The 24,672-nt window shown below is 42.7% G+C and overlaps 1 protein-coding gene across 2 annotated transcripts; it reads right to left on the bottom strand.

Annotated features, from left to right (window-relative positions):
• Nucleotides 1-238: 238 nt before the first annotated feature.
• Nucleotides 239-23,849, bottom strand: LOC129699971 (ubiquitin thioesterase OTUB2-like). 2 transcript variants are annotated; one of them, XM_055640087.1, is made up of 6 exons: nucleotides 23,650-23,849; nucleotides 13,894-13,986; nucleotides 11,072-11,190; nucleotides 7,320-7,404; nucleotides 1,974-2,039; nucleotides 239-1,307 (listed from the first exon to the last, which is right to left on the bottom strand). In XM_055640087.1, the coding sequence occupies exons 1-6, from the start codon at nucleotides 23,746-23,748 to the stop codon at nucleotides 1,098-1,100; spliced, it is 672 nt and encodes a 223-aa protein (XP_055496062.1). In that variant the 5' UTR covers nucleotides 23,749-23,849; the 3' UTR covers nucleotides 239-1,097. The 2 variants fall into 2 exon arrangements, with proteins under 2 accessions (XP_055496062.1, XP_055496061.1); XM_055640086.1 differs by having other exon boundaries at nucleotides 1,974-2,168; nucleotides 23,650-23,847.
• Nucleotides 23,850-24,672: the final 823 nt, after the last annotated feature.

Genomic DNA, 24,672 nt, shown 5'->3' with positions numbered 1-24,672 from the left:
TCATACCCTCAATAAGAGGATACAGCATTTTGAAAAGTTGCATGGGATTTTGATTATTAAGCGTGACTAACAAGTCTGTTACAATGGGACCATGCTTAATTAGATAGTATTTTCTTTGAAATGGATGAAATGCTCCACCTCCTGCAACTGGTCACTCAAACCACTCAAATCCAATAATAAAATGAAAGTTTACATATTATTTAGCTTTTCCTTTTTGTAAGCTAATTTTTAAAGTAGGTAGCTGACAAGAATTTGGTTGTACTGCATCATTTACTTTTTTCTGTATAGGCCTTTATAAAGCACGATTGGGAGGATGATACAAAATGTAGTTGTGTGGTAGGTAGATGGTCAAGTTACTTTGCCTGTAAACAATTTCATTTGAAATATAAATTTTTGCACTCAGTATATGCCACACAATGAATCAGTTATCGAATTAGTCACCATTAGATAAGTGTTTAAATCGGAATCCAAATTAAACTTCCACACACTTTCAAAAATGGGGTTTAAATCAGAGTTACGGCCCGTTTTAAAAGCAGGACTAGTGTAAACCTTCCAGCAGGAGGAGCCATTGTTGTGCACAAAACATTGAAGTGTCAACAATTAAGCCGTCACCTTTGGATGCAAGTACATTAAATCCATTGTAGAATTTACTTTATAATTACAAAAATTTAACTGAACTTCACTCTTTGTAATTTAGTGTGGTAAAATGGAAGGAGTCCCAACCTACAAATCCAGTATAAACAAAAATGTGTGTGGGGGGGGGGGCTGCGCTGTTCCTTTGGAAAAGTATTAGGAATATGTTAATTAATGGATGAAGATTTTTAAACTAAATTTAAAAGTATGATGGAAGCTATATCAAAATGGTATAGACTTTGTACAACTATGCCCACTAATATATACAAAATTCTAAATGCACTTGATTTTTGTTGGGGATAGACATTAATTGTGTATGTCAAAAGATGCCTAAGAGGTGCTCCATTTATCTTGATTCATTTTCTTCCCCACAAATATTGCACCTGTCCTCTCTCATCAAAACGTTCCCCCAACTAAATAGTACCCAAAGCACTAAAACCTCTAGATGCAAGGTGAAATTAAGTCTATTTGGTATTGCTCGTTTTGTAAAGTATATCGTAATGGCCCGGTTTGTAAAGCAGATAGACCAAAGGCTTTGATCCCTCCGGAAAGATGTGATGGTTGATTTCAGTGTCTGTTTTGTCCATATACTCCACTTGGATTGATATACCCAATGCTTGGGTCAGTGCGGTGATATGAATGTGGTCACTTTCCACAGCCATCGGTTCCACTTCCTATGGGAGAAAAACTAGGTATTACTACATATATAAAACAAGTTCTACAAGAGCAAGGCTGCAGAAAGTAATTACCCCACCACATCTCAATTACCCATCCATACCCCTATATCAGCAATCATCCTATAATTAACAAATCTATTTTACATTAAAAGATGGGCCAAAATATTTTTGGTCAGAAATTCAACTATGATTATTTTTATATTATGATCTTTGTTTGGAAATGAAATGAATTGGTATTAAATAGAATGAGGAAGAAAAATAATCTATCAATTTTTCTTAAGTTATTTATCTGGATCCTTTCCTCAAACTACGATGAACTCCAATGTTTTGCTGTACTTCAAACACTATAAAAAGAATAATGGGCATCTTAAATATGATCAAGCATATATCTTTCATAAAACCAGAATGGTGTTATGTTCAAAGGTTATTTCATTTCACATCAATGATTTTCCCTGTTAAACCTTACAAGGATTACAGATTACATCTGTGGTATTGTAATGTTTCAATCCCACACTTATAGGTCAACATATATTCGTTCAGAACCGTGGACTTATAATACTGTTCATAATTAACTTTTACCAACATTTTTTATTACTTCTGAAGTTTGACGGCAGACTCCATCAATGAATAAAACTAATCAATATAACCAATTCTAAAACTGACCTGAGCACAGAAGTCTTTAATACTTATTCCTCCCTCGAGGAAAAATTCAAAGAACTCGGACTGTTTCTGCAAGTATGCGGATGTTAGTAGTCGAAGATATTGCACTAAATGATCTGAAGCACCACGATCATTGAAAACAGCAAGTAGTTTAGAGACCGAACCATCCGATTCTACCAGGTCAATCACATCCATAAACTAGAACCAGAGAACCTAACAGTAACATCTGTATCAATGCAATTTTTTTCATAAAAAGGAAACTACAGCTCGTAAACAAACTTAGAACAATTGGAGTGACTCTTTTAGATTAATACTCATCAAGGTATGTTAAGCAATTTCCCCAATAAAAATATTCTGAGATTAAACACCATCAAATACACCAAAAAGAAAACATTTCCATTGCAGCAAAATAAAAATCGGCAGATGTAGGATAGCCAAAAATATACAAAATGCAGGAATCACTCAGTAAGTCAAGTGCATCCAAGGGGGAGAGAAAGCGTTTAGGTTTTTGACCAAATGATTCCTCACTGGAACATTAAAAGTAAGGTAGACAATTTCAAGTTGCGTTGAGTTAGAGGATGGGGTAGTGTGCATGAATGGGTGCAGATCAAAATTGTCATAAAAATAATTTAAGGACCACCATCCAAAAACAAAAAAAATGAAACAGAAAGTTAAGATTGAAGTCATGTCTGGTGATTGAAGGAGATGGAAATTATAACGGAAGACGGTGAATGTGGAGGCTGGTCGGCTGGAAAACTAGGACAAGAGGAACCCTACTGTTCTGGCTCTAGGAAGGCAGCATTCATTGAGAGCCCTGTCAACTATGGTATGTTAAGGAAATAAGGAAAGAAAACAGTTAAAGAAAAAACAAACATTTTGAAGGGACCAGAGTGAATAAAACCTCCTATCAGAATAGATACAAAAGAGATGGAGAAACAGGGAGAATGGAATGATTCCACAATTAACATTTTTCCCAAGGCAGACAAAAAAATGCTGGAGTAACTCAGTGGGACAGGCAGCATCTCTGGAGAGAAGGAATGGGTGACGTTTCGGGTCGAGACCCTTCTTCAGATTCAGACATATTTCCACATTGGTTTATTAGCTTATAAACAACTGATTGTTTTATCTTAAGGGGAGGTTAGCAATAGAGTCTATCTACCCTCCCTGGTGGGATCAAACATAGAAGAATGCCAAAAAACAAAAATCCCCCCTGGGCTCAGATCAGAAGAGCTCTTGGTTTTAGTAGAGGTGGTTTAGTGGAGGTTGGCTAGCCCAACAGGGCCCAACTGCGTAGGTTAAGTAGGAAAAACTAATTATGCCCTTGGTCTGGGTTTGGACAGGTCAGTCGTTAACCAAGCAGATGTTCAGTTCAAAGGTCTTTTATTGTCACGTGTACCAATTAAGGTACAGTGATATGCGAATTAACATACAGCCATACTAAAAAAAAGCAACAAGACTGAAGGCTTTGTGTCTCAATGCAAGGAGCATTCGTAATAAGGTGGATGAGTTGAATGTGCAGATAGCTATTAATGACTATGATACAGTTGGGATCACGGAGACATGGCTCCAGGGTGACCAAGGCTGGGAGCTGAACATCCAGGGATATTCAGGAGGGATAGACAGAAAGGGAAAGGGGATGTGGTAGAGTTGCTGGTTAGAGCAGATTAACGCATTAGAAAGGAAGGACATTAGCTTTGAGGATGTAGAATCGATATGGGTAGAGCTGCGAAACACTAAGGGGCAGAAAATGCTAGTGGGAGTTGTGTACAGGCCACCTAACAGTAGTAGAGTTGGGGATGGCATCAAACAGGAAATTAGAAATGCGTGCAACAAAGGTAAAACAGTTATAATGGGTGACTTCAATCTACATATAGATTGGGTGAATCAAATTGGCAAGGGTGCTGAGGAAGAGGATTTCTTGGAATGTATGCGGGATAGTTTTCTAAACCAACATGTAGAGGAACCAACGAGAGAGCAGGCTATTCTAGACTGGGTATTGAGTAATGAGGAAGGGTTAGTTAGCAGTCTTGTTGTGCGTGGCCCCTTGGGCAAGAGTGACCATAATATGCTTGAGTTCTTCATGAGGATGGAGAGTGACACCGTTAATTCAGAAACAAGGGTCCTGAACTTAAAGAAAGGTAACTTTGAGGATATGAGACATGAATTGGCCAAGATAGACTGGCGATTGATTCTTAATGGGTTGACGGTGGATATGCAATGGAAGGCATTTAAAGACTGCATGGATGAACTACAACAATTGTTCATCCCAGTTTGGCAAAAAAATAAAGCAGGGAAGGTAGTGCATCCGTGGACAACAAGGGAAATCAGGGATAGTATCAAAACAAAAGATGAAGCATACAAATTAGCCAGAAAAAGCAGCCTACCAGAGGACTGGGAGAAATTCAGAGACCAGCAGAGGAGGACAAAGGGCTTAATTAGGAAAGGGAAAACAGATTATGATAGAAAACTGGCAGGGAACATAAAAACTGACTGTAAATGCTTTTATAGATATGTGAAGAGAAAAAGATTAGTTAAAACAAATGTAGGTCCTTTGCAGTCAGAAACGGGTGAATAGATCATGGGGAACAAGGACATGGCAGACCAATTGATTAACTACTTTGGTTCTGTCTTCACTAAGGAAGACATTTGTACTCCCTGGCTTTTGACCATGCCTGAGACTTTGCTTCTGTTTTTATTTTTAATGTTTCTTTATTTTACATATCTTTTCCTACTATTTCTTTTGATTGTTATTATTGGTGTGTATTAACTTTTTTGTCAATGATTAGTGATGTACAGCACTTTGTTGCAACTATGATTGTTTTTAAAGTGCTCTATAAATAAAATTATTATTATTATTATTAAGGAAGACATAAATAATCTTCCGGAAATAGCAGGGGACCGGGGGTCAAATGAGATGGAGGAACTGAGTGAAATCCAGGTTAGCGGGGAAGTGGTGTTAGGTAAATTGAATGAATTAAAGGCCGATAAATCCCCAGGGCCAGATAAGTTGCATCCCAGAGTACTTCAGGAAGTAGCCCCAGAAATAGTGGATGCATTAGTGGTAATTTTTCAAAACTCTTTAGATTCTGCAGTAGTTCCTGAGGATTGGAGGGTAGCTAATGTAACACTACTTTTTAAAAAGGGAGGGAGAGAGAAAACGAGGAATTACAGACCAGTTAGTCTAACGTCGGTAGTGGGGAAACTGCTAGAATCAGTTATTAAAGATGGGATAGCAGCACATTTGGAAAGTGGTGAAATCATTGGACAAAGTCAGCATGGATTTATGAAGGGTAAATCATGTCTGACGAATCTTATAGAATTTTTCGAGGATGTAACTAGTAGAGTGGATAAGGGAGAACCAGTGGATGTGGTGTATCTGGACTTTCAGAAGGCTTTCGACAAGGTCCCACATAAGAGACTAGTATACAAACTTAAAGCGCACGGTATTGGGGGTTCAGTATTGATGTGGATAGAGAACTGGCTGGCAGACAGGAAGCAAAGAGTAGGAGTAAATGGGTCCTTTTCACAATGGCAGGCAGTGACTAGTGGGGTACCGCAAGGCTCAGTGCTGGGACCCCAGCTATTTACGATATATATTATTGATTTGGACGAGGGAATTGAACGCAACATCTCCAAGTTTGCGGATGACACGAAGCTGAGGGGCAGTGTTAGCTGTGAGGAGGATGCTAGGAGGCTGCAAGGTGATTTGGTTAGGCTGGGTGAGTGGGCAAATGCATGGTAGATGCAATATAATGTGGATAAATGTGAGGTTATCCACTTTGGTGGTAAAAACAGGAAAGTAGATTATTATCTGAATGGTGGCCGATTAGGAAAGGGGGAGATGCAACGAGACCTGGGTGTCATGGTACACCAGTCATTAAAAGTAGGCATGCAGGTGCAGCAGGCAGTGAAGAAGGCGAATGGTATGTTAGCATTCATAGCAAAAGGATTTGAGTATAGGAGCAGGGAGGTTCTACTGCAGTTGTACAGGGTCTTGGTGAGACCACACCTGGAGTATTGCGTACAGTTTTGGTCTCCTAATCTGAGGAAATACATTCTTGCCATAGAGGGAGTACAGAGAAGGTTCACCAGACTGATTCCTGGGATGTCAGGACTTTCATATGAAGAAAGACTGGATAGACTCGGTTTGTACTCGCTAGAATTTAGAAGATTGAGGGGGGATCTTATAGAAACTTACAAAATTTTTAAGGGGTTGGACATAGGCTGTGGGCCGAGCTTCAAAAATGTGTCTAGAAATAGGATTTCATGACCCAAGTCACCAAACTACATGCAATTTTCACATATTGTGTAAAAATATTTATATACATCACCCCTGAAACTCAATATGAAGAAGACTTGCACATTTTTATTAAATTAGAGAAAATCCGGAAAAATGTCAGGAATTTTTTAGTCCTATTAAAGCACGCTTTTTCCCACTAAATACAATTACCTGCTGCAAGTTTCCACGACATTTATTCCACAGAACAACAAATCGGAATCTCCAGTAAAACAGGCATCTGTGAAGCCCCCTCAGCCATTTTGTGTGCTAGCCTGAAACAAAGCGCGTGATTGGCCAACTGGCAGACAACTCAATGTTAAACGTGCTTTGATTGGACTAAAAAATTCCCGACATTTTTCCGTTTTTTTCTAATTTAATAAAAATGTGCAAGTCTTCTTCATATCGAGTTTCAGGGGTGATGTATATAAATATTTTTACACAATATGTGAAAATTTCATGTAGTTTGGCGACTTGGGTCACAAAACTGCAGAATAAAGCTCCTCGGCCCACAGCCTAACAGGCTAGATGCAGGAAGATTGTTTCCGATCTTGGGGAAGTCCAGAACAAGGAGTCACAGTTTAAGGATAAGGGGGAAATCTTTTAGGACCGAGATGAGGAAAACTTTTTTCACACAGAGAGTGGTGAATCTCTGGAATTCTCTCCCGCAGAAGGTAGTTGAGTCCAGTTCATTGGCTATATTTAAGAGGGAGTTAGATGTGGCCCTTGTGGCTAAATGGATCTGGGGGTATGGAGAGAAGGCAGGTACAGGATACTGAGTTGGATGATCAGCCATGATCATATTGAATGGCGGTGCAGGCTCGAAGGGCCGAATGGCCTACTCCTGCACCTATTTTCTATGCTTCTAACTACATAAAAGTCAATATAAACATCCACCACAGTGGATTCCCCACATTCCTCACTGTGATGGAAGGCACTGTGATTAAAGTCTAATCATCCCTCATTTGCATCCACTCTGCAGGTAAGGCTGTAATTGTGGCAATTTGAGTAGTTGAGACAAAGGGTTGTAGCAAAACCTTAAAACTATCACTTTTCAGAAAATATATACTTACTGTGCTGCAAGAATTTTCAAATGTTTTTTCAGCAAATCCAGCAGCTAAAAGTTCTTCTCTACTCTGTATTACTTTTTTTCGAAGTCTAAATAAAAAATAATTCACATTAGGTGAAATATGGTATTAACGCACGAGCACGATACTAGGCAAAGTTATGATTTTGCCATATGTTCACTAGTAACTATGACCATAATATTTCCCATAAAATAAACGCAGAAAATTCACCATGATTCAGTTGGATTCTTTAAATGGTGGTTTCTTTTTCCAGTTTATTTCTTGGCACACATCTATGGCAGTAACTAGGCTGGTCCAGAAGACTAAGTCACATGGGATCCATAGTGTGTTAGTATGTTGGATACAAAATTGGCTTGGTCATAGAAGACAAAAAGTTGTGATAGAAAGGGGTTTTTGTTTACCAGAGGTTTGTGATCAGTGGGTGGCACAGCGGTAGAGCCTCAGTGCTAGTGCTAGTGCTAGAGACACGGGTTCAATTCTAACTATGGCTGCTGTCTGTGCCGAGTTTGTACATTCTCCCGGTGACCTCATGCGGTTTCTTCAGGTGCTCCGGCTTCCACCCACATTCCAAAGATGTGCAGATTCGTAGGTTAATAGGCTTCTGTAAATTGCCCCTAGTGTGTAGGATGCAAAAGTGTGATAATAAAGAACTAGTGCACGGGTGATTGATAGTCAGTGTGGACCTGGTGGGCTGAAGGGTTTCTTTCCACCATGTATCTCTAAACTAAAAGGTTCAGCAAGGATCATTGCCGGGACCTGGTTTACAACTAACAAATGCCCAAACATCTTATGGTAACCAACAGCCAGGTTTGAAATATCATTTGCAAGTCAACTTTCTCATCAATAATTCTCATGAAGTTAGTGTTGGAACTGATGGAAATGCAGAAAAGCTATGTAAATATATCAGATACTTTGGTGAAAATTGATTTCAGTTTTGCACTGAACATTGGGGATTTGTAATGTTAATATGTGATTCGTAAGTGATAGAAACATCGAAATATAGAAAATAGGTGCAGGAGTAGGCCTTTCGACCCTTCGAGCCTGCACCACCATTCAATATGATCATGGCTGATCATCCAACTCAGTATCCTGTACCTGCCTTTTCTCCATACCCCCTGATCCCTTTAGCCCCAAGGGCCACATCTAACTCCCTCTTAAATATGTGGATCTGCCACAAGATAGGTCATAGGTGATAAGAGTAGCATTGAGCCATTCAGCCCATCACGTTTACCGCCATTCAATCATTGCTGATCTACATTGCATTCAGAAAATATTCAGACACTTTCACTTTTTCCACATTTTTCTACGTTACAGCCTTATTCTAAAATAGATTAAATCCTTTTTTTTTTTATCATCAAACTACACTCAATACCCCATAATTAAAAAGCGAAAGCAGGTCAGGTGTTTAGAATTTTTTGCTAGGTAATTAAAAAGAAATAACTGAAAGATCACATTTACATAAGTATTCAGACCGCGGGGCGCGGACTTAACATTGGAGCAGATCCCTTCGCTCCCACCGCGGAACCAACACCAAGGGCTCGCAGTCTCCGGTGAGGTCGAGTCGGGAGCTCCAACGTCGCAGAAGGTTCACCAGCCCCGACGCGAGGTTCGATCACGCGGCGCGGGGACCCGACATCCCCCGATGCGGGAGCGGATCACCTCGACGCGGAGGGCCTGAACGCCGCCGGCTACGGGAGTCAAGATCGTCGCATCAACGGGGGCTCGAGGATCACGACCGAGGAAGAACTATGGGAAGGACTTGAACTTTATTTCGCCTTCCATCACAGTGAGGAATGTGTAGGAGTCACTGTAGTGGATGTTCATGTTAAAATGTGTTTTTGAGTGATCTGTTAATTTTAATTGTATGACTGACCTGGCCAATGAAATTCCTCGTATGTTGCAAAACATACTTGGCGAATAAAGTGTGATTCTGATTCTGATTGTTGCGGCACCTTTGACAGCGATTACAGCCTCAAGTCTTCTAGGGTATGACGCTACAAGCTTGGCACACCTGTATTTGGGTAATTTCTCCCATTCTTCTCTGCAGATCCTTTGAAGCTCTGTCAGGTTGGATGGGGAGCATCCATGCACTTCTATTTTTAGGTCCCTCCAGAGATGTTCGATCGGGTTCAAGTCCGGGCTCTGGCTAGGCCACTCAAGGACATTCGCAGACTTCTCATGAAGCCACTCCTACGTTGCCTTGGCTACATGCTTAGAGTCGTTATCCTGATGCAAGATGAACCTCCGCCCCAGTCTTAGGTCCAGAACGCTCTAGAGCAGGTTTTCATCAAGGATCTCACTGCTTTGCTCTGTTCATCTTTCCCTCGATCCTGATTAGTCTCCCATTTCCTGCCACTGAAAAACATCCCCACAGCATGATGTTGCCACCACCATACTTCACCGTAGATATATTGGCCAGGTGATGAGCAGTGCCTAGTTTCCTCCAGGCGCGATGCTTGGCATTCAGGCCAAAGAGTTCAATCTTGGTTTCATCAGACCACCACATCTTGTTTCTCATGGTCCGAGTCCTTTAGGTGCCTTTTGGCAAACTCCAAGCGGGCTGTCATGTGCCTTTTACTGAGGAGTGGCTTCCGTCTGGCCACTCTACCATAAAGGCCTGATTGGTGGAGTGCTGCAGATATGGTTGTCCTTCTGGAAGGTTCTCCCATCTCCACAGAGGAACTCTGGAGCTCTGTCAGAGTGACCATCGGGTTCTTGGTCACCTCCCTGACCAAGGCCCTTCCTCCCCCGATTGCTCAGTTTGGCCGGGCAACCAGTTCTATGAAGAATCCTGGTGGTTCCAAAGTTCTTCCATTTAAGAATGACGGAGGCCACTGTGCTCTTCGGGACCTGCAATGCTGCAGAAATTGTTTTATACCCTTCCCCAGATCTGTGTCTCGACACAATCCTGTCTCGGAGGTCTACGGACAATTCCTTCGTCTTCATGGCTTGGTTTTTTGCTCTGACATGCACTGTCAACTGTGGGACCTTATATAGACAGGTGTGTGCCTTTGCAAATCATGTCCAATCAATTTAATTTACCACTAGTGGAGTCCAATCAAGTTGTAGAAACATCTCAAGGATAATCAATAGGATGAACCTAAGCTCAATTTTGAGTGTCATAGCAAAGGGTCTGAATACTTATGTAAATATGATATTTCAGTTATTTATTTTTAATTACTTTGCAAAAATTTGTAAACACCTGTTTTCGCTTCTTCATTTTGGGGTATTGTGTGTAGATTGATGATTTAAAAAAAATGAATTAAATCCATTTTAAAATAAGCCTAACGTAACAAAATATGGAAAAAGTGAAGGGGTCGGAATACTTTCAATGCACTGTATCTCTCCCTCCTAACCCCATTCTCCTGCCATCTCCCAATAATCTCTGACACCTGTACTAATCAAGATTCTATCTATCTGCCTTAAAAATATCCACTGATGGCCTCCACAGTCTTCTGTGGTAAAGAATTCCACAGATTCACCAAATAAATGTCTCCTCATCCAAAAATAATGTCCTTTTATTTTGAGGCTATGACCTCTAGTCCTAGTTCCCATCTAGGTCTTGAACACTTCCTTGGGTACTTGACATCTTTTCCACGTTCCCCTTCATTGAAACAGGACACTAGCGCACATGTAAGGTGTGTACATGTGCGCCCTGTACTTCGAAACCAAATCTAAAATTTACATTTCACTCTACTTATCTATTATTCTCCAATATAATGTGCAGCAGCACTTACTTTTTGACTCCTTTTTTATTTTCAAGCAGTGACTCCAGATAAGCAAAGCTTAGTGCACGATAAAAGCAATTTCCATCACCAAGTGTCCTTCTGAAGAAAGCATACTTTCTACTGATATCCTGAATGAAAATGAAAGAGATATCTAAAAAACATGAAATTAATTAAAGCATAAATGTTTACAAAAACAAGGTACTACAAGTATGATTTCATGGCCATTTCCTTGTACATTTTACATAAGGAATATTGAGGGTCCACCTTGAGATAATAGGGAAAATCACTTTGCAACAGAGTTTGCTGTAAATTTTTCAAGACATAAGCAAAAAGAGTCTCATGTATATCCTGGTAATGATACACATGCAGGAAGTTTTGGAAACTGGGGCCTGGGAATGTTTGTTTTAATTTTGAAAATAAATTCCATGTTAACATCTGTATTTCCAACAAAGCATCAACATTAAGATTACTTTTGTTGTTTTTCTAGAGTCGAGTATTTTCTCAATCTATTTCAGATTACAGAAGCAAATCTCCTACTTCGAAGGGAATGATTGGATAATCATATCCTATCCAGTGCCTACCATAATGTTTGGGACAAAGACCCTTCATTTATTTATTTGCCTCTGTACTTCACAATTTGAGATTTGTAATAGAAAAAAAAAATCACATGTGGTTAAAGTGTACATTGTCAGATTTTAATAAAGACCATTTTTATACATTTTGGTTTCACCATGTAGAAATTACAGCAGTGTTTATACATAGCCCCCCCCCCCCCCCCCCCCCCCCCCCCCCATCCCCCCCCCCCCCCCCCCCCCAGAGCAACCACAGTTCTGGAAAAAGGTCTTGTGGACAGATGAGACAAAGAATAACATATCAGAGTGATGGCAAGAGCAAAGTATGGAGGAGAGAAGAAACTGCCCAAGATCCAAAGCATAGCACCTCATCTGTGAAACACGGTGGTGGGGATATTATGGCCTTGGCATGTATGGATGCTGAAGGTACTGGCTCACTTATCTTCATTGATGATACAACTGCTGATGGTAGTAACATAATGAATTCTGAAGTGTATAGACACATCCTATCTGCTCAAGTTCAAACAAATGCCTCAAAACTCATTGGCAAGACAATGATTGCAAGTATACTGTTAAAGCAACAAAGGAGTTTTTCCACATCTAAAAAATGGTCAATTCTTGAGTGGCCAAGTCAATCACCCGATCTGAACCCAAGTGAGCATGCCTTCCATATGCTGAAGAGAAAACTGAAGGGGACTAGCCCCCAAAACAAGCATAAGCTAAAGATAGCTGCAATACAGGCCTAGCAGAGCATCACCAGAGAAGACATCCAGCAACTGGTGATGTCCATGAATCGCAGACTTCAAGCAGTCATTCCATGGAAAGGATATGCAATAAAATACTAAACATGACTACTTTCATTTACATGACATTGCTGTGTTCCAAACATTATGGTGCCCTGAAAAGGGGGGGACTATGTATAAACACTGCTGTAATTTATACATGGTGAAACCAAAATGTATAAAAATGGCCTTTATTAAAATCCCACAATGTGCACTTTAACCACGTGATTTTTTTCCATTACAAATCTCAAATTGTGGAGAACAGAGGCAAATAAATAAATAATGGGTCTTTGTCCCAAACATTATGGAGGGCACTGTGGATGCGACTTGAAGAACAGGCTGCACATGACCCATGACTAGACAATAAATAAATATTTCTAAATTATTTAGTGAAGCTGAAATGGATTTTAACTTTGCAACAAGAGCTTCTTGATTGCTCATTTTTGGTTGGGTATCCAAATCAACTAAAAAATGTATGATAATTATTTTTTAAATATACACTTTGGTACTATGTTTTGTAATGTTTCTTAATAATCCGTAATGATGAAGAAATTATGATAAACGTGCCACATACTGTCCAATTCCAAGAAATGACCAAAGTTGATCATTCCTGAGCAAACCCTTACTACTGTGGACTTTCAATATCCCAGTGAGCTTTTATTTTTGGTTATGAGTTTACTATAGATCTTCAACATTAAAAGTAAAAGTTTTAAATGTAATCTATGCAAATAGAATCAGTACTAACCACATCATTGAAAGAATATAAAATTATAAAAGGACTGGACAAGCTAAATTCAGGAAAAATGTTCCCAATGTTGGGCCAGTCCAGAACCAGGGGCCGCAGTCTTAGAATAAAGGGGAGGTCATTTAAGACTGAGGTGAGAAAAAAACCTTTTCACCCAGAGTTGTGAATTTATGGAATTCCCTGCCACAGAGGGCAGTGGAGGCAAAGTCACTGGATGGATTTAAGAGAGAGTTAGATAGAGCTCATGGGGCTAGTGGAGTCAAGGGATATGGGGAGAAGGCAGGCACGGGTTATTAGACACATAGGTATTATTGATAGGGGACGGTCAGCCATGATCACAATGAATGGCGGTGCTGGCTTGAAGAGCCGAATGGCCTCCTCCTGCACCTATTTTCTATGTTTTTAATGGCTTTGTTATCTAATCCACACCTACCAACAGCAGACCAAAGAGGCATGCTGTTTACTTAAAATGTTGGTAAAACTGCACGACCAGGCAAGTACAATTATTTAAGATATTAGTGTTTTCACTGCTCCATGTGCATGTAATACACAAGATGCAATAAATCCACACTCTTGCACTACATAGAGACATATCCAATTCTGTTTGCATTTTGTATACATGTCTGACAGATTATAATGATTTACGGCATAATTTAATATGCAAAATAATAGTGAATGCAAAGAAAAATAGGAGCGTTAGCCTCCACCAATTTGCAATTAAAAATATCATACCTGTACTTTTTGTTGATAAATTCTGTCTTCAGGATGGTCCTCTCCAAGAGACCTTATTTCACTTTGATCAGAGACTATTCGCACAGATCCATGCTATTTAAATAATAATAGGAAAGATTATTTAATTGACAAGTAAATTCAGTCGCCTCCTGATGACGACAGCAATTCGTTATTTATGACTAACCAAGAAATCACAATTTAAAGACTGCATATGGAGCATTGTGTGAAATTCTGGTGGCCCCATTACAGGAAGAATGTGGAGGTTTTGGATAGCGTGCAAAGGAGTTTTACTAGAATGATGCCAGGCCGAGTGGGGTTTAGATATTGAGACCATTTGGACGGATTTGGATCATTTTCCCTGGAACAAGGGAGGTTGGGGGGAGACCTGACTGTCTACCTTAAATATCAAATAGGACAGGGCATGATGAAAGGGGCAAAGTTTAAAAGGAAATATGCGGGGCAATTAAAAAAAAGAGTTGTGAGTGCCTGGAACACGCTGTCATGGGTGGTGGTGGACGCAGATACAATAGTGGCCTTGAAGATACTTTCAGATAGACACATGGATATGCAGGGAATGGAGGGATATGGATTATATGCAGGCAGATAAGAGTCGTTCTTGCCATCATGTTTGGCACGGACATTGTGGGCTGAAGGGCCTGTTCTTGTGCTGTACGGTTCTATATGCCACAAAACAAATGTTCTTTTCTTCAAAAATGACAACAAAAGTTGATGACAAAATACTTAAGTATCTGGATAAGCACTTAAATAACCAAGGAATAGAAATCTATGGCCAACGTGGTGGTAAATAAGATGAATGTAAGAGAGTATTTGATGATTCGTATGAACATCAAGTCAAGTCAATTCAAGTTTATTTGTCACATACACATACGAGTTGTGCAGTGAAATGAAAGTGGCATGAGCTGAAGGGTCCGTTTCTGTCCTGTACCACGCAGTGGTTCAATGACACTGGACAAAAAGATTAAATAATGGCACCATCCACACATGAGAAAATTATTTCATAACATCATGAGACCTGAAGTACATTATTTTCATCTGTTTAAGAAAGAACTGCAGATGCTGGAAAAATCGAAGGTAGACAAAAATGTTGGAGAAACACAGTGAGTGAAGCAGCATCAATGGAGCGAAGGAATAGGTGACGTTTCGGGTCGAGACCCTTCTTCAGACTGAGGTGGAGGTGGGGGGAAAGAATAAAGGAAGAGGCAGTAGGCTGTGGGAGAGCTGGGGAGGGGAGGGGAAGGAGGGAGAAAGCAAGGACCACCTGAAATTGGAGAAGTCAATGTTCATACCGCTGGGGTGTAAACTACCCAAGCGAAATATAAGGGGCTGTCCTCCAATTTGCGGTGGGCCTCACTCTGGCCATGGAGGAGGCCCAGGACAGAAAGACTGGATTCGGAATGGGAGGGGGAGTTGAAGTGCTGAGCCACCGGGAGATCAGGTTGGTTATTGCGAACTGAGTGGAGGTGTTGTGCGAAGCGATCGCCAAGCCTGCGATTGGTCTCACCGAGATTAATCATACGCTGAATAATCCAACCACATTTTTGTTTGGAAGTGGAAAGAAATAATAGAAATTGCATTCATTGCAACGTGTAAAAAGAGTTGAGATACTGTATATCGTTGGAGCGAGAGGAGGAGTTACCTGGGCGGTGAGTTAAAAATCGAGCACAGGGCTTGCTTTCACAGAGGCCCGGGGAGTTCTTCACTAGGATGGAGAGGAGGAGTTACCCAAATCTGCAGGGTCCATCTCACTTCAAGAAAGGGACTTTGAGGTGAAAGCCAAGATAACTGGCATTGGGTGCATCCCCAGGTTTACGGTTCTGCTTTCAAAGGTTAAAAAACTGCTGGATGAGTTAAACAGTTCAGTGAGTTTGGCAAAAGAATACTCAGTATTAGTGCATCCGTGTAAACAAGGGAAATCAGTTTAAGACAAATTAGCCAGAAAAAGATTTTTATAGTGTGGAGAAAGTTGATTTAATTTAGGACAAAAGTTAAGCTATGCCAGTGGAGATTGGCCCCGTGGTTTGCTCAAACCTGCAACATTTGGGAGATATGAAGAGATATTAGTCGGTGTCCCTGGTGACTACGTTTGCAGGAAGTGTGTCCAAGGCTGGCAGACCAATTGAATAACTACTTTGGTTCAGACTAAGGAAGACATAAAAATCTGCCGGAAATAGCAAGGTTGGGGTTAAATGAGGGATGCTGAGTGAAACGAGGTTAGCTGAGAAAGTCGTGTTAGGTATTGAATGCACCGTACAGTGAGTTAAGTTGTCCCAGAGTACTTAAGGACCGCAGAAATAGTAAATTAGTGATAATTTTTCAAACTCTTTAGAAAGGGAACTGATGGAGGTAGCCATTAACCCCACTTTTTAGCGTAGCAGTAAACGGGGAATTACAGACCAGTTAGTCTAACATCGGTGGTGGCGAAAATTCTGGAGTCAGTTATTAAAGATGGGATAGCAGCACATTTGGAAAGTGGTGAATTCATTGGACAAAGTCAGCATGGATTTATGAAAGGTAAATCATGTCTGACAAATCTTATAGAATTTTTCGAGGATGTAACTCGTAGAGTGGATAAGGGAGAACCAGTGGATGTGTTATATCTGGACTTTCAGAAGGCTTTTGACAAGGTCCCACATAAGAGATTAGTATGCAAACTTAAAGCACACGGTATTGGGGGTTCAGTATTGATGTGAATAGAGAACTGGCTGGCAGACAGGAAGCAAAGAGTAGGAGTAAACGGGTCCTTTTCAGAATGGCAGGCAGCGACTAGTGGGGTACCGCAAGGCTCAGTGCTGGGACCCCAGCTATTTACAATATATATTAATGACCTGGATGAGGGAATTGAATGCAACATCTCCAAGTTTGCAGATGACACGAAGCTGGGGGGCAGTGTTAGCTGTGAGGAGACACAAGGTGACTTGGAAAGGTTGGGTGAGTGGGCAAATGCATGGCAGATGCAGTATAATGTGGATAAATGTGAGGTTACCCACTTCGGTGGCAAAAACAGGAAAGTAGAATATTATCTAAATGGTGGCCGATTAGGAAAAGGGGAAATGCAACGAGACCTGGGTGTCATGGTACACCAGTCATTGAAAGTAGGCATGCAGGTGCAGCAGGCAGTGAAGAAAGCAAATGGTATGTTAGCATTCATAGCAAAAGGATTTGAGTATACGAGCAGGGAGGTTCTATGCAGTTGTACAGGGTCTTGGTGAGACCTAGTGTCTATAATTCCCCATTTTCACTCTCTCCCTCCTTTCTTAAAACATGGGTTACATTGGCTACCCTCCAATCCACAGGAATTGATCCAGAGTCTTGAGAACATTGCGAAATGATCACCAATGATTTCTTGGGCCATCTCGAGTATTCTAGATTGCAGACCATCTGGCCCAAGAGATTTATCTGTCATCAGTCCCAACAGTTTACCTAACACTATTTTCTGACTAATGTGGATCCCCTTCAGTTCCTCCATCCCATTAGATCCTCGGTCCCCGAGTATTTCCGGGAGATGGTTGGTGTCCTCAGTGAAGACAGAACCAAAGTACTCATTTAACTGTTCTGCCATTTCCCCGTTTGCCATTATAAATTCACCTGTCTGACTGTAAGGGACCTACATTTGTCTTAACTAATCTTTTCCTTTTTACATACCTATACAAACTTTTAGTCAGTTTTTATATTTCCCACAAGCTTTCTTTTATGGCATTTTCCCCCTCTTAATTAACCTTTTTCCACCTCTTAAACAACCCCTGTTGAGTTCTAACTTTCTCCCAGCCCTCTGGTCATCAGGCTTTGCATACCATTGTTACAATACACAAGCTTGAATATTTCGCCATAGATATTGGCCAAAATGAAAGAAGCAACAATAAATTGACGTGTTTGGGAAGTTATTTTTGTATACTATTAATTGCTGCTTCTTCAAAGTCAATTGTTATCGAAATTGGAACCTGAACTCCTTTATTGTTCAAAAATGTAAACATTCTGTTTATTGTTTTCTCTTCCTTGTTGCTTGCAATACACTAATGGCAAAATGGTGCTTTCTGAACTAATAGCATGTATAGTATAGCTTTCCTAGGGGAGCAGAGTCAAATGTGCCATCGCCAAACCATGTTTTTTTTTGGATAAAAGTTACAAATTCTTCTCTGTCGATAAAATAATTACGGTGGTACTTTCATACATTCGAACGTTTCCTCCTCGTGTTATTGTACTCACATCGTCACTCGTGTCTACATTTCTTGCCCGTCTTACCATTCTTCCTATTGTTTCTCTCTTAGGCAGAGGTCCAGCAACACTAAGTGGTAATTCTTCTGTGATATTATTAATTACACTGCCTATGACCTCCTCATTATGCTCAGCTCCAGTTTCCAAGCTGTCCGAAACTTTCAGAACACAATTACAAGCACCATCAGGAGGGTGTGAATGATTAGAAGCATTACCCTGCTCAGTATCGTTTATAGTTCTAATTCTACCATTACACTCTTTACGTTTCACACACCGCCAGCATGTGGTTTCATTAACCTTTTGTCCACAACATATGAGTAACCATTGAGAAGGAACTTTCTGCCAACTTTCTGCTAACGAAACCCATGGTTAAACTAAAAGGTTCCTCAGAAAGTAAAAAAGTCGATTACTATTTACCCCCTACCTGAGGGGTTAAAAGTAAATAACTCGATTACTATTTACCCCCTATATGAGGAATTAAACAAAATTATATTTGTTTCCTTTTCGATATGTAAAGTTGTTTTTCAACTATTCGATGTCAGGGATTCAAAGAAATTTATATTTGTTTTCTTTTCGATAAGTAAGATATTTTTCTCAGCTTTTCGACGTCATGTCCGTTGTTTTGCGGCCTAAAATCTGACGGGGAACGAGCATGACGTTGAAAAGCCTCTGTGGCATTCGCAGCAGCTTTGAGTCACTGTCACCATTTTACAAGCAAAAGCTTAAGCTCACCGCCACACTCTCGTCTCCCCGCCCCCACCCTCCCGTCTCCCCCCGGCCAATGAAGTGATGGACGCGGGGGTCTGGACCACTCGCTGACCTTTGTCAATGACTGACAAGGTGTTAGACCAATCCCGTACCCGGAGACGTCATGTCCGTTCGGCGTCTTTTCTACGTCATGTCCGTTCTGCGTCTTGTCCAATCGGTGTCGTGTCTGTTCGGCTTTTGGCGCCATGTCCTTTCGGCGTTGTGTCCTTTCGGCGCCATGTCCTTTCGGCGCCATGTCCTTTTGGCATCGTGTCCTTTCGCTGTTGTGTCTTTTCGGCATCGTGTCCATTCGGCGTTGTGTTTATTCGGTGTTGCGTCCTTTGGGTGACGTGTCCGTTCAGCTTCGTGTCCTTTCGGTGTCATGTCCGCTCGGCTTCTCGGCTTCGACTTCTTGGCTTTGGCTTCTCGTCCTTCGGCATCCCGTCCGGGTACCGCTAGACACACCCCTAATTTCCTGCTTGATGCTATCCCAAACCTCCCTATTGCTGTTTGGTGGACTCCAACAAGTGATTTCTGCCCTTGGCTATTTCGCAGTTCTACCCATACTGATTGTACAGCATCCAAGCTAATGTCTCTCCTTGCTATTGCATTAATTTCTGCTTTAATCAGCAATTCCACCCCACCCTTTCTGTCTATCCTTCCTGAATATCAAAATCTTTCCCATTGCAACAATCCTAATTCTGGACTTGCTGCCAGTCCTGCCCCTCTCCCAGCCATGTTTCCTTATGGTTATAATATCCCTGTCCCATACAGCAATTGAGATCTACTGCCTGCCCAGTCAGGCCTCTTGCATCCAATAGCATCCATAGATCTATCAGAGTTTCCGCACTCTGACTTGCCACTGCGTTTGCTTTCTACTGAACTTTCTCACACTAACATTATTAATTATTAAGTAAGTGGGAACGTGACATTTAGAAAAAAATAGGATTGGCCAGAATCTACGTGGATTATTTGAGGGAAAACCATGTTTGATAGATCTATTTCCAGCTAACACAATACAACCTTCATGTTATGACACATTTCGATTTTCAAAAAGCCATAAATGTTTAGAAGTATTAATCAGTGCACATTTGAGAATAAGTTAACATACAGAAAACACAGTAGGAATAAATAGGTTGTTTTCATTGCGGGCTCTAGCTAGTGTGATGTTGCAGGCATCAATGCCATGACCCCAGCTGTTCACCATCTATGTCAATGATATGGATGGAAGGCATTCAAGTGGAATGTGTCCAAGTTTGCTGATGATGCAGAATCATGAGGCCCTTGGCTATTTCGCAGTTCCACCCATACTGATTCTACAGCATCCAAGCTAATGTCTCTCCCAGCTGGACAGTGTGAGAAGGATGCTGGCGACTTTGGAGGGATGCTCATGTCCATGGGCAAGGACATGGCATATAATGAGAAAAATGTGAGTTTATCCACTTTTTCCTGGAATAAAAATAGAAAGGTGGAACATTTATTTTATTATGGCAAAAGAACAATTGGTGATGATTCTCCTGCTGTGCTTTATGTTCCTGGTGCCAGGGACCTGGTAGCCTTGCACACATATCACAGAAAATGCGTATGCAGATATTGCGAGCAATTAGGAAGGCAAATGATAATAATGGCATTTAGTGCAAGAAGACTGGAGTACAAATAACCTCTGTGGTACGGCAGTTTGGGCAATAGAAATTCGCCCTTATGGAATTTATAAATCACCACAGAAATTACGGGCATACAGAATTTTAAAAAATCATTCAATTTACGTGAAAGAATGTAAACACCACAAAATATTTTATTCAACTTGCATATCTTGACATGACTCTGTGTTATGGAAAATAGTAATATGGGATATTTCCTAAGAAAGCAACCCCAAAATACAGGGGTCATCAGTCGCAGGGTGGGGCCATCTGATAATTAGATAAACCCATGATGAGACAAATCTGGAACATGTTTTACAGGTCTCTCTTTCAAAGGAAGAATAGGCAGTAAAATGTGCAATGAAGGTTCATTAGATTGATTCCTGGGTTAGGTGTATATTGTGAGATTAAACAGATTGGGCCTATAGTCTTGAGTTTAGAATAACAGAGCACGACCTAATTGAAAAAAGACAATAGGACTGACAGGTATGCCTGAATGGGAGTCAGCACTCTATTGACTAAGTGGTCAATACCTGTGCCATATTAACTTGTGAATGTTTTATGACTGGACCAAATTTAACTGCTGTCATTCACTTATATCCATCAGTGGATTTCTTTAACACCAAGAGAGATGCTATCAACATTAAAGAATCATAATGGAACACCAGGTCAGCAATAATATTACATTTCTGGAGCTTGCTTTCCAATCTACTAGCAACCACACTGAGAGGCCAAAAGGCTACCAGACATGCAAAATGGAAATGAAAACAGATTCATCAGCATGTCAAACAGCGTCTAAATAGTAAAACAGTTAACAGTGCAGAGCCAGATGTGAAACATTCACTCTTTCTCTCTCTACATATGCTACCTGACCTGATTGGAATTTTCAGATTTTTTTTTCCAGATTTCCAGCATCTGCAATATTTTGAATTCTGTTTAAAAAAAAGGAAGCTTAACAAGTGGACGAAGTGATGCTCTGCGGAGTTGTGGGTATGAGGCACCATAGGGATAGTAAAGGAAGTGCTCGAATCCACCTGTTCCATTAAAACTAGAAAGACACTAACTGCCCCCTTTAAAAATTGGCCTGCATCAGAAACTAAACTATGTTGACTTGATGAGTAACCCTAAAACAAAAACAATTGCACCATCATTTTTGGCTGTCAACACAATTCATGGACTAACTATCCAATGTTTTTTTTTCCCTTGATAAAGCAAACAAATACTTCACTGTAAAACCGTTTGGACATGTTCTAAAGAAAACCTGTAGAGAGGAACTGCAGATGCTGGTTTACACTGAAGATAAGACACAAAATGCTGGAGTAACTCAGCAGGACAGGCATCATCTGTTTGGATGGAAGTTTGGATATAGTTGACAGTAGATTATACTACAATGCCCAGGTTTGCCAATTAGACTAGGTTGAGTCTGCTGCTATGTGTAGCAACATCAACGATGGAGTCATTGGTGAATGGTACCAATTATAATCGTGCACCTGCCTCTCACCCTTCAAACCCGGTTAGTAATGCTACTCTGAAGATACATACAAAACGCTGGTGTAACTCAGTGGGTCAGGCAGCATCACTGGAGAAAAGGAATAGGTGACGTTTCAGGTCAAGACCCTTCTGCAGATTCCTGGGTGTTCGTATCCTTTTGTTATTACCTCTTCCCCACCCAACAACGGACCATTGTGGGCTTCACCTATCTTGGCTCATCGATGCCGGCTCTGTTCTGTTCCTTTTCATACATCTAGACTCAGTCTGAAGAAGGGTCTCAACCCGAAACGTCACCTGTTCCTATTTCTCCAGATATGCTGCCTGGCCTGCTGAGTTACTCCCAGTATTTTGTGTATATCTACGGTGTAAACCTGCATCTGCAATTCCTTCCTACACAATGAACCATTCTACAATTCCTTGCTCAACATCTGCTTTGATCTGTCATTTTCACACCTTACCCTTCCATATCTATAGTCTCTCCCCCCTCTCCCTACTCTATTCCTCCACCCCACCCCCCCCCTCCTCTATTCCTCCTTCCCTCCCCCCCCTCTCTTCCTCCTTCTCCCCCCCCTCCTCCCCCTCTCTCCTCTATTCCTCCTTCTCTCCCCCCCTCCTCCATTCCTCCTTCTCTCCCCCCTCCTCCATTCCTCCTTCTATTCTCCCCTCCCCCTCCTCTATTCCTCCTTCTCTCCCCCCCCCTCTATTCCTCCTTCTCCCCCTCCCCCCTTCCTCCTCTCCCCCCCCCCCCTCCTCTATTCCTCCTTCTCCCCCCCCCCCCCCCCCCTCTCCTCATCCTCCTTCTCTCCCCCCCCTCCCCCCTCCTCTTTCCTCCATCCCCCCTCCTCTATCCTCCTTCTCTCCCCTCCCTCCCTCTCCTCCCCTCTCCTCCTTCCTCCTTCTATTCCCCCCCCCCCCCCCCTCCCCCTCCTTCTCTCCCCCCCTCCTCTATTCCCTCCTTCTCCCCCCCCTCTATTCCTCCTTCTCCTCTCCCCCTCCTCTATTCCTCCTTCTCTCCCCCTCCCCCCCTCCCTCTATTCCTCCTCATCTCCCCCCCCCCTCTATTCCTCCTTCTCTCCCCCCCTCTATTCCTCCTTCTCTCCCCCCCTCTATTCCTCCTCCTCTCTCCCCTATTTCTATTCTCCTCTCCCCTCCTCTATTCCTCCTTCTCTCCCCCTCCTCTATTCTATTCCTCCTTCTCCCCCCCCTCCTCAATTCCTCCTTCTCTCCCCCCCCTCCCCCTCCTCCCCCTCTATTCCTCCTTCTCTCCCCCCTGCTCCATTCCTCCTTCTATTCCCCCCCCCCCCCCTCCTCTCTCCCCCCTCCTCTATTCCTCCTTCTCTCCCCCTCTATTCCTCCTCTCTCCTCTCCCCCTCCCTCTATTCCCCCCTCCCTCCTCTCCCCCCCCCCTCCTCTCCCCCTCCTCCTTCCTCTACTCCCCCTCTATTCCTCCTTCTCCTCTCCCCCTCTATTCCTCCTTCCTCTCTCCCCCCCCTCCTCCTCTCTCCCCTCCTCCTCTCCCCCCCCCCCCCTCCTCTATTCCCCCCTCCTCTCCTCCCCCCTCCTCCATCTCTCCCCCCTCCTCTATTCCTCCTTCCCTCCCTCCCATATGTCATCGCGTCGGGTCAATGGAGAACTCTTGACTTACTGCACCGTCCATCGTGCCCCTCGAGGCGCCACCAGGCGGCCGGCCGGCCGGCTCGCGCTCCGGGCTGACAAGCGGCGCGTGCCCCGGGGACTGACACATCGCCCGCGAGCCTGACGGGTCGCTGAAGAGACGCCGCCGCCGCCGCCAGCACCAGTTACTCGGCCGCCGCCGCCACCGCCACCGCCGCCGCAGGAAGTGACGCTGCGAACAATTGACAATCGCAGCGATCAGGCCTTGGCCCCCGGCCCCGACAGCCAATCAGAGCAGCGTTGCCCGGGGTACCATCTGGGCCCGCTCACAGCGCGAGGCAGCCTGCTCCCGGGGACCGGGGTCGTGCAGCCTTGACACCGCCGGATGCAAAGCCTTGACACCGCTGGATGCAAAGGCTGACACCGCTGGATGCAAAGGCTGACACCGCTGGATGCAAAGGCTGACACCGCTGGATGCAAAGCCTTGACACCGCCGGTTGCAAAGCCTTGACGCCGCCGGTTGCAAAGCCTTGACGCCGCCGGTTGCAAAGCCTTGACACCGCCGGTTGCAAAGCCTTGACACCGCCGGTTGCAAAGCCTTGACACCGCCGGTTGCAAAGCCTTGACACCGCCGGTTGCAAAGCCTTGACCCCGCCGGTTGCAAAGCCTTGACACCGCCGGTTGCAAAGCCTTGACACCGCCGGTTGCAAAGCCTTGACACCGCTGGTTGCAAAGCCTTGACACCGCTGGATGCAAAGGCTGACACCGCTGGATGCAAAGCCTTGACACCGCTGGTTGCAAAGCCTTGACACCGCTGGTTGCAAAGGCTGACACCGCTGGATGCAAAGCGCTTGTTGCAAAGGCTGACACTGCTGGTTGCAAAGCACTTGTTGCAAAGGCTGCCATCGTTCGTTGCAAAAGCTGCACCACTCGTTGCAAAAGCTGCACCACTCGTTGCAAAAGCTGCACCACTAATTGCAAAAGCTGCACCACTGCAAAGGCTGACAGCTCTCGTTGCAAAAGCTGCCATCGTTCGTTGCAAAGGCTAGTACCG

This window comes from Leucoraja erinacea, chromosome 9, assembly GCF_028641065.1.
Source record: "Leucoraja erinacea ecotype New England chromosome 9, Leri_hhj_1, whole genome shotgun sequence".
NCBI classification, from domain to species: Eukaryota; Metazoa; Chordata; class Chondrichthyes; order Rajiformes; family Rajidae; genus Leucoraja; species Leucoraja erinaceus.
This window is presented reverse-complemented; position numbering and strand designations above follow the sequence as displayed.

Excerpts from the sequence above, each read along its gene's own strand:
- LOC129699971 (XM_055640086.1), bottom strand. The coding sequence starts at position 23,748 with ATGTGTCAGTCCCCGGGGCACGCGCCGCTTGTCAGCCCGGAGCGCGAG. Across the intron at positions 7,405-11,071 it reads AATAAAAAAGGAGTCAAAAA|ACTTCGAAAAAAAGTAATAC; the intron begins GTAAGTGCTGCT and ends TTTTTTATTTAG. Across the intron at positions 1,308-1,973 it reads TTAAAGACTTCTGTGCTCAG|GAAGTGGAACCGATGGCTGT; the intron begins GTCAGTTTTAGA and ends TTTCTCCCATAG.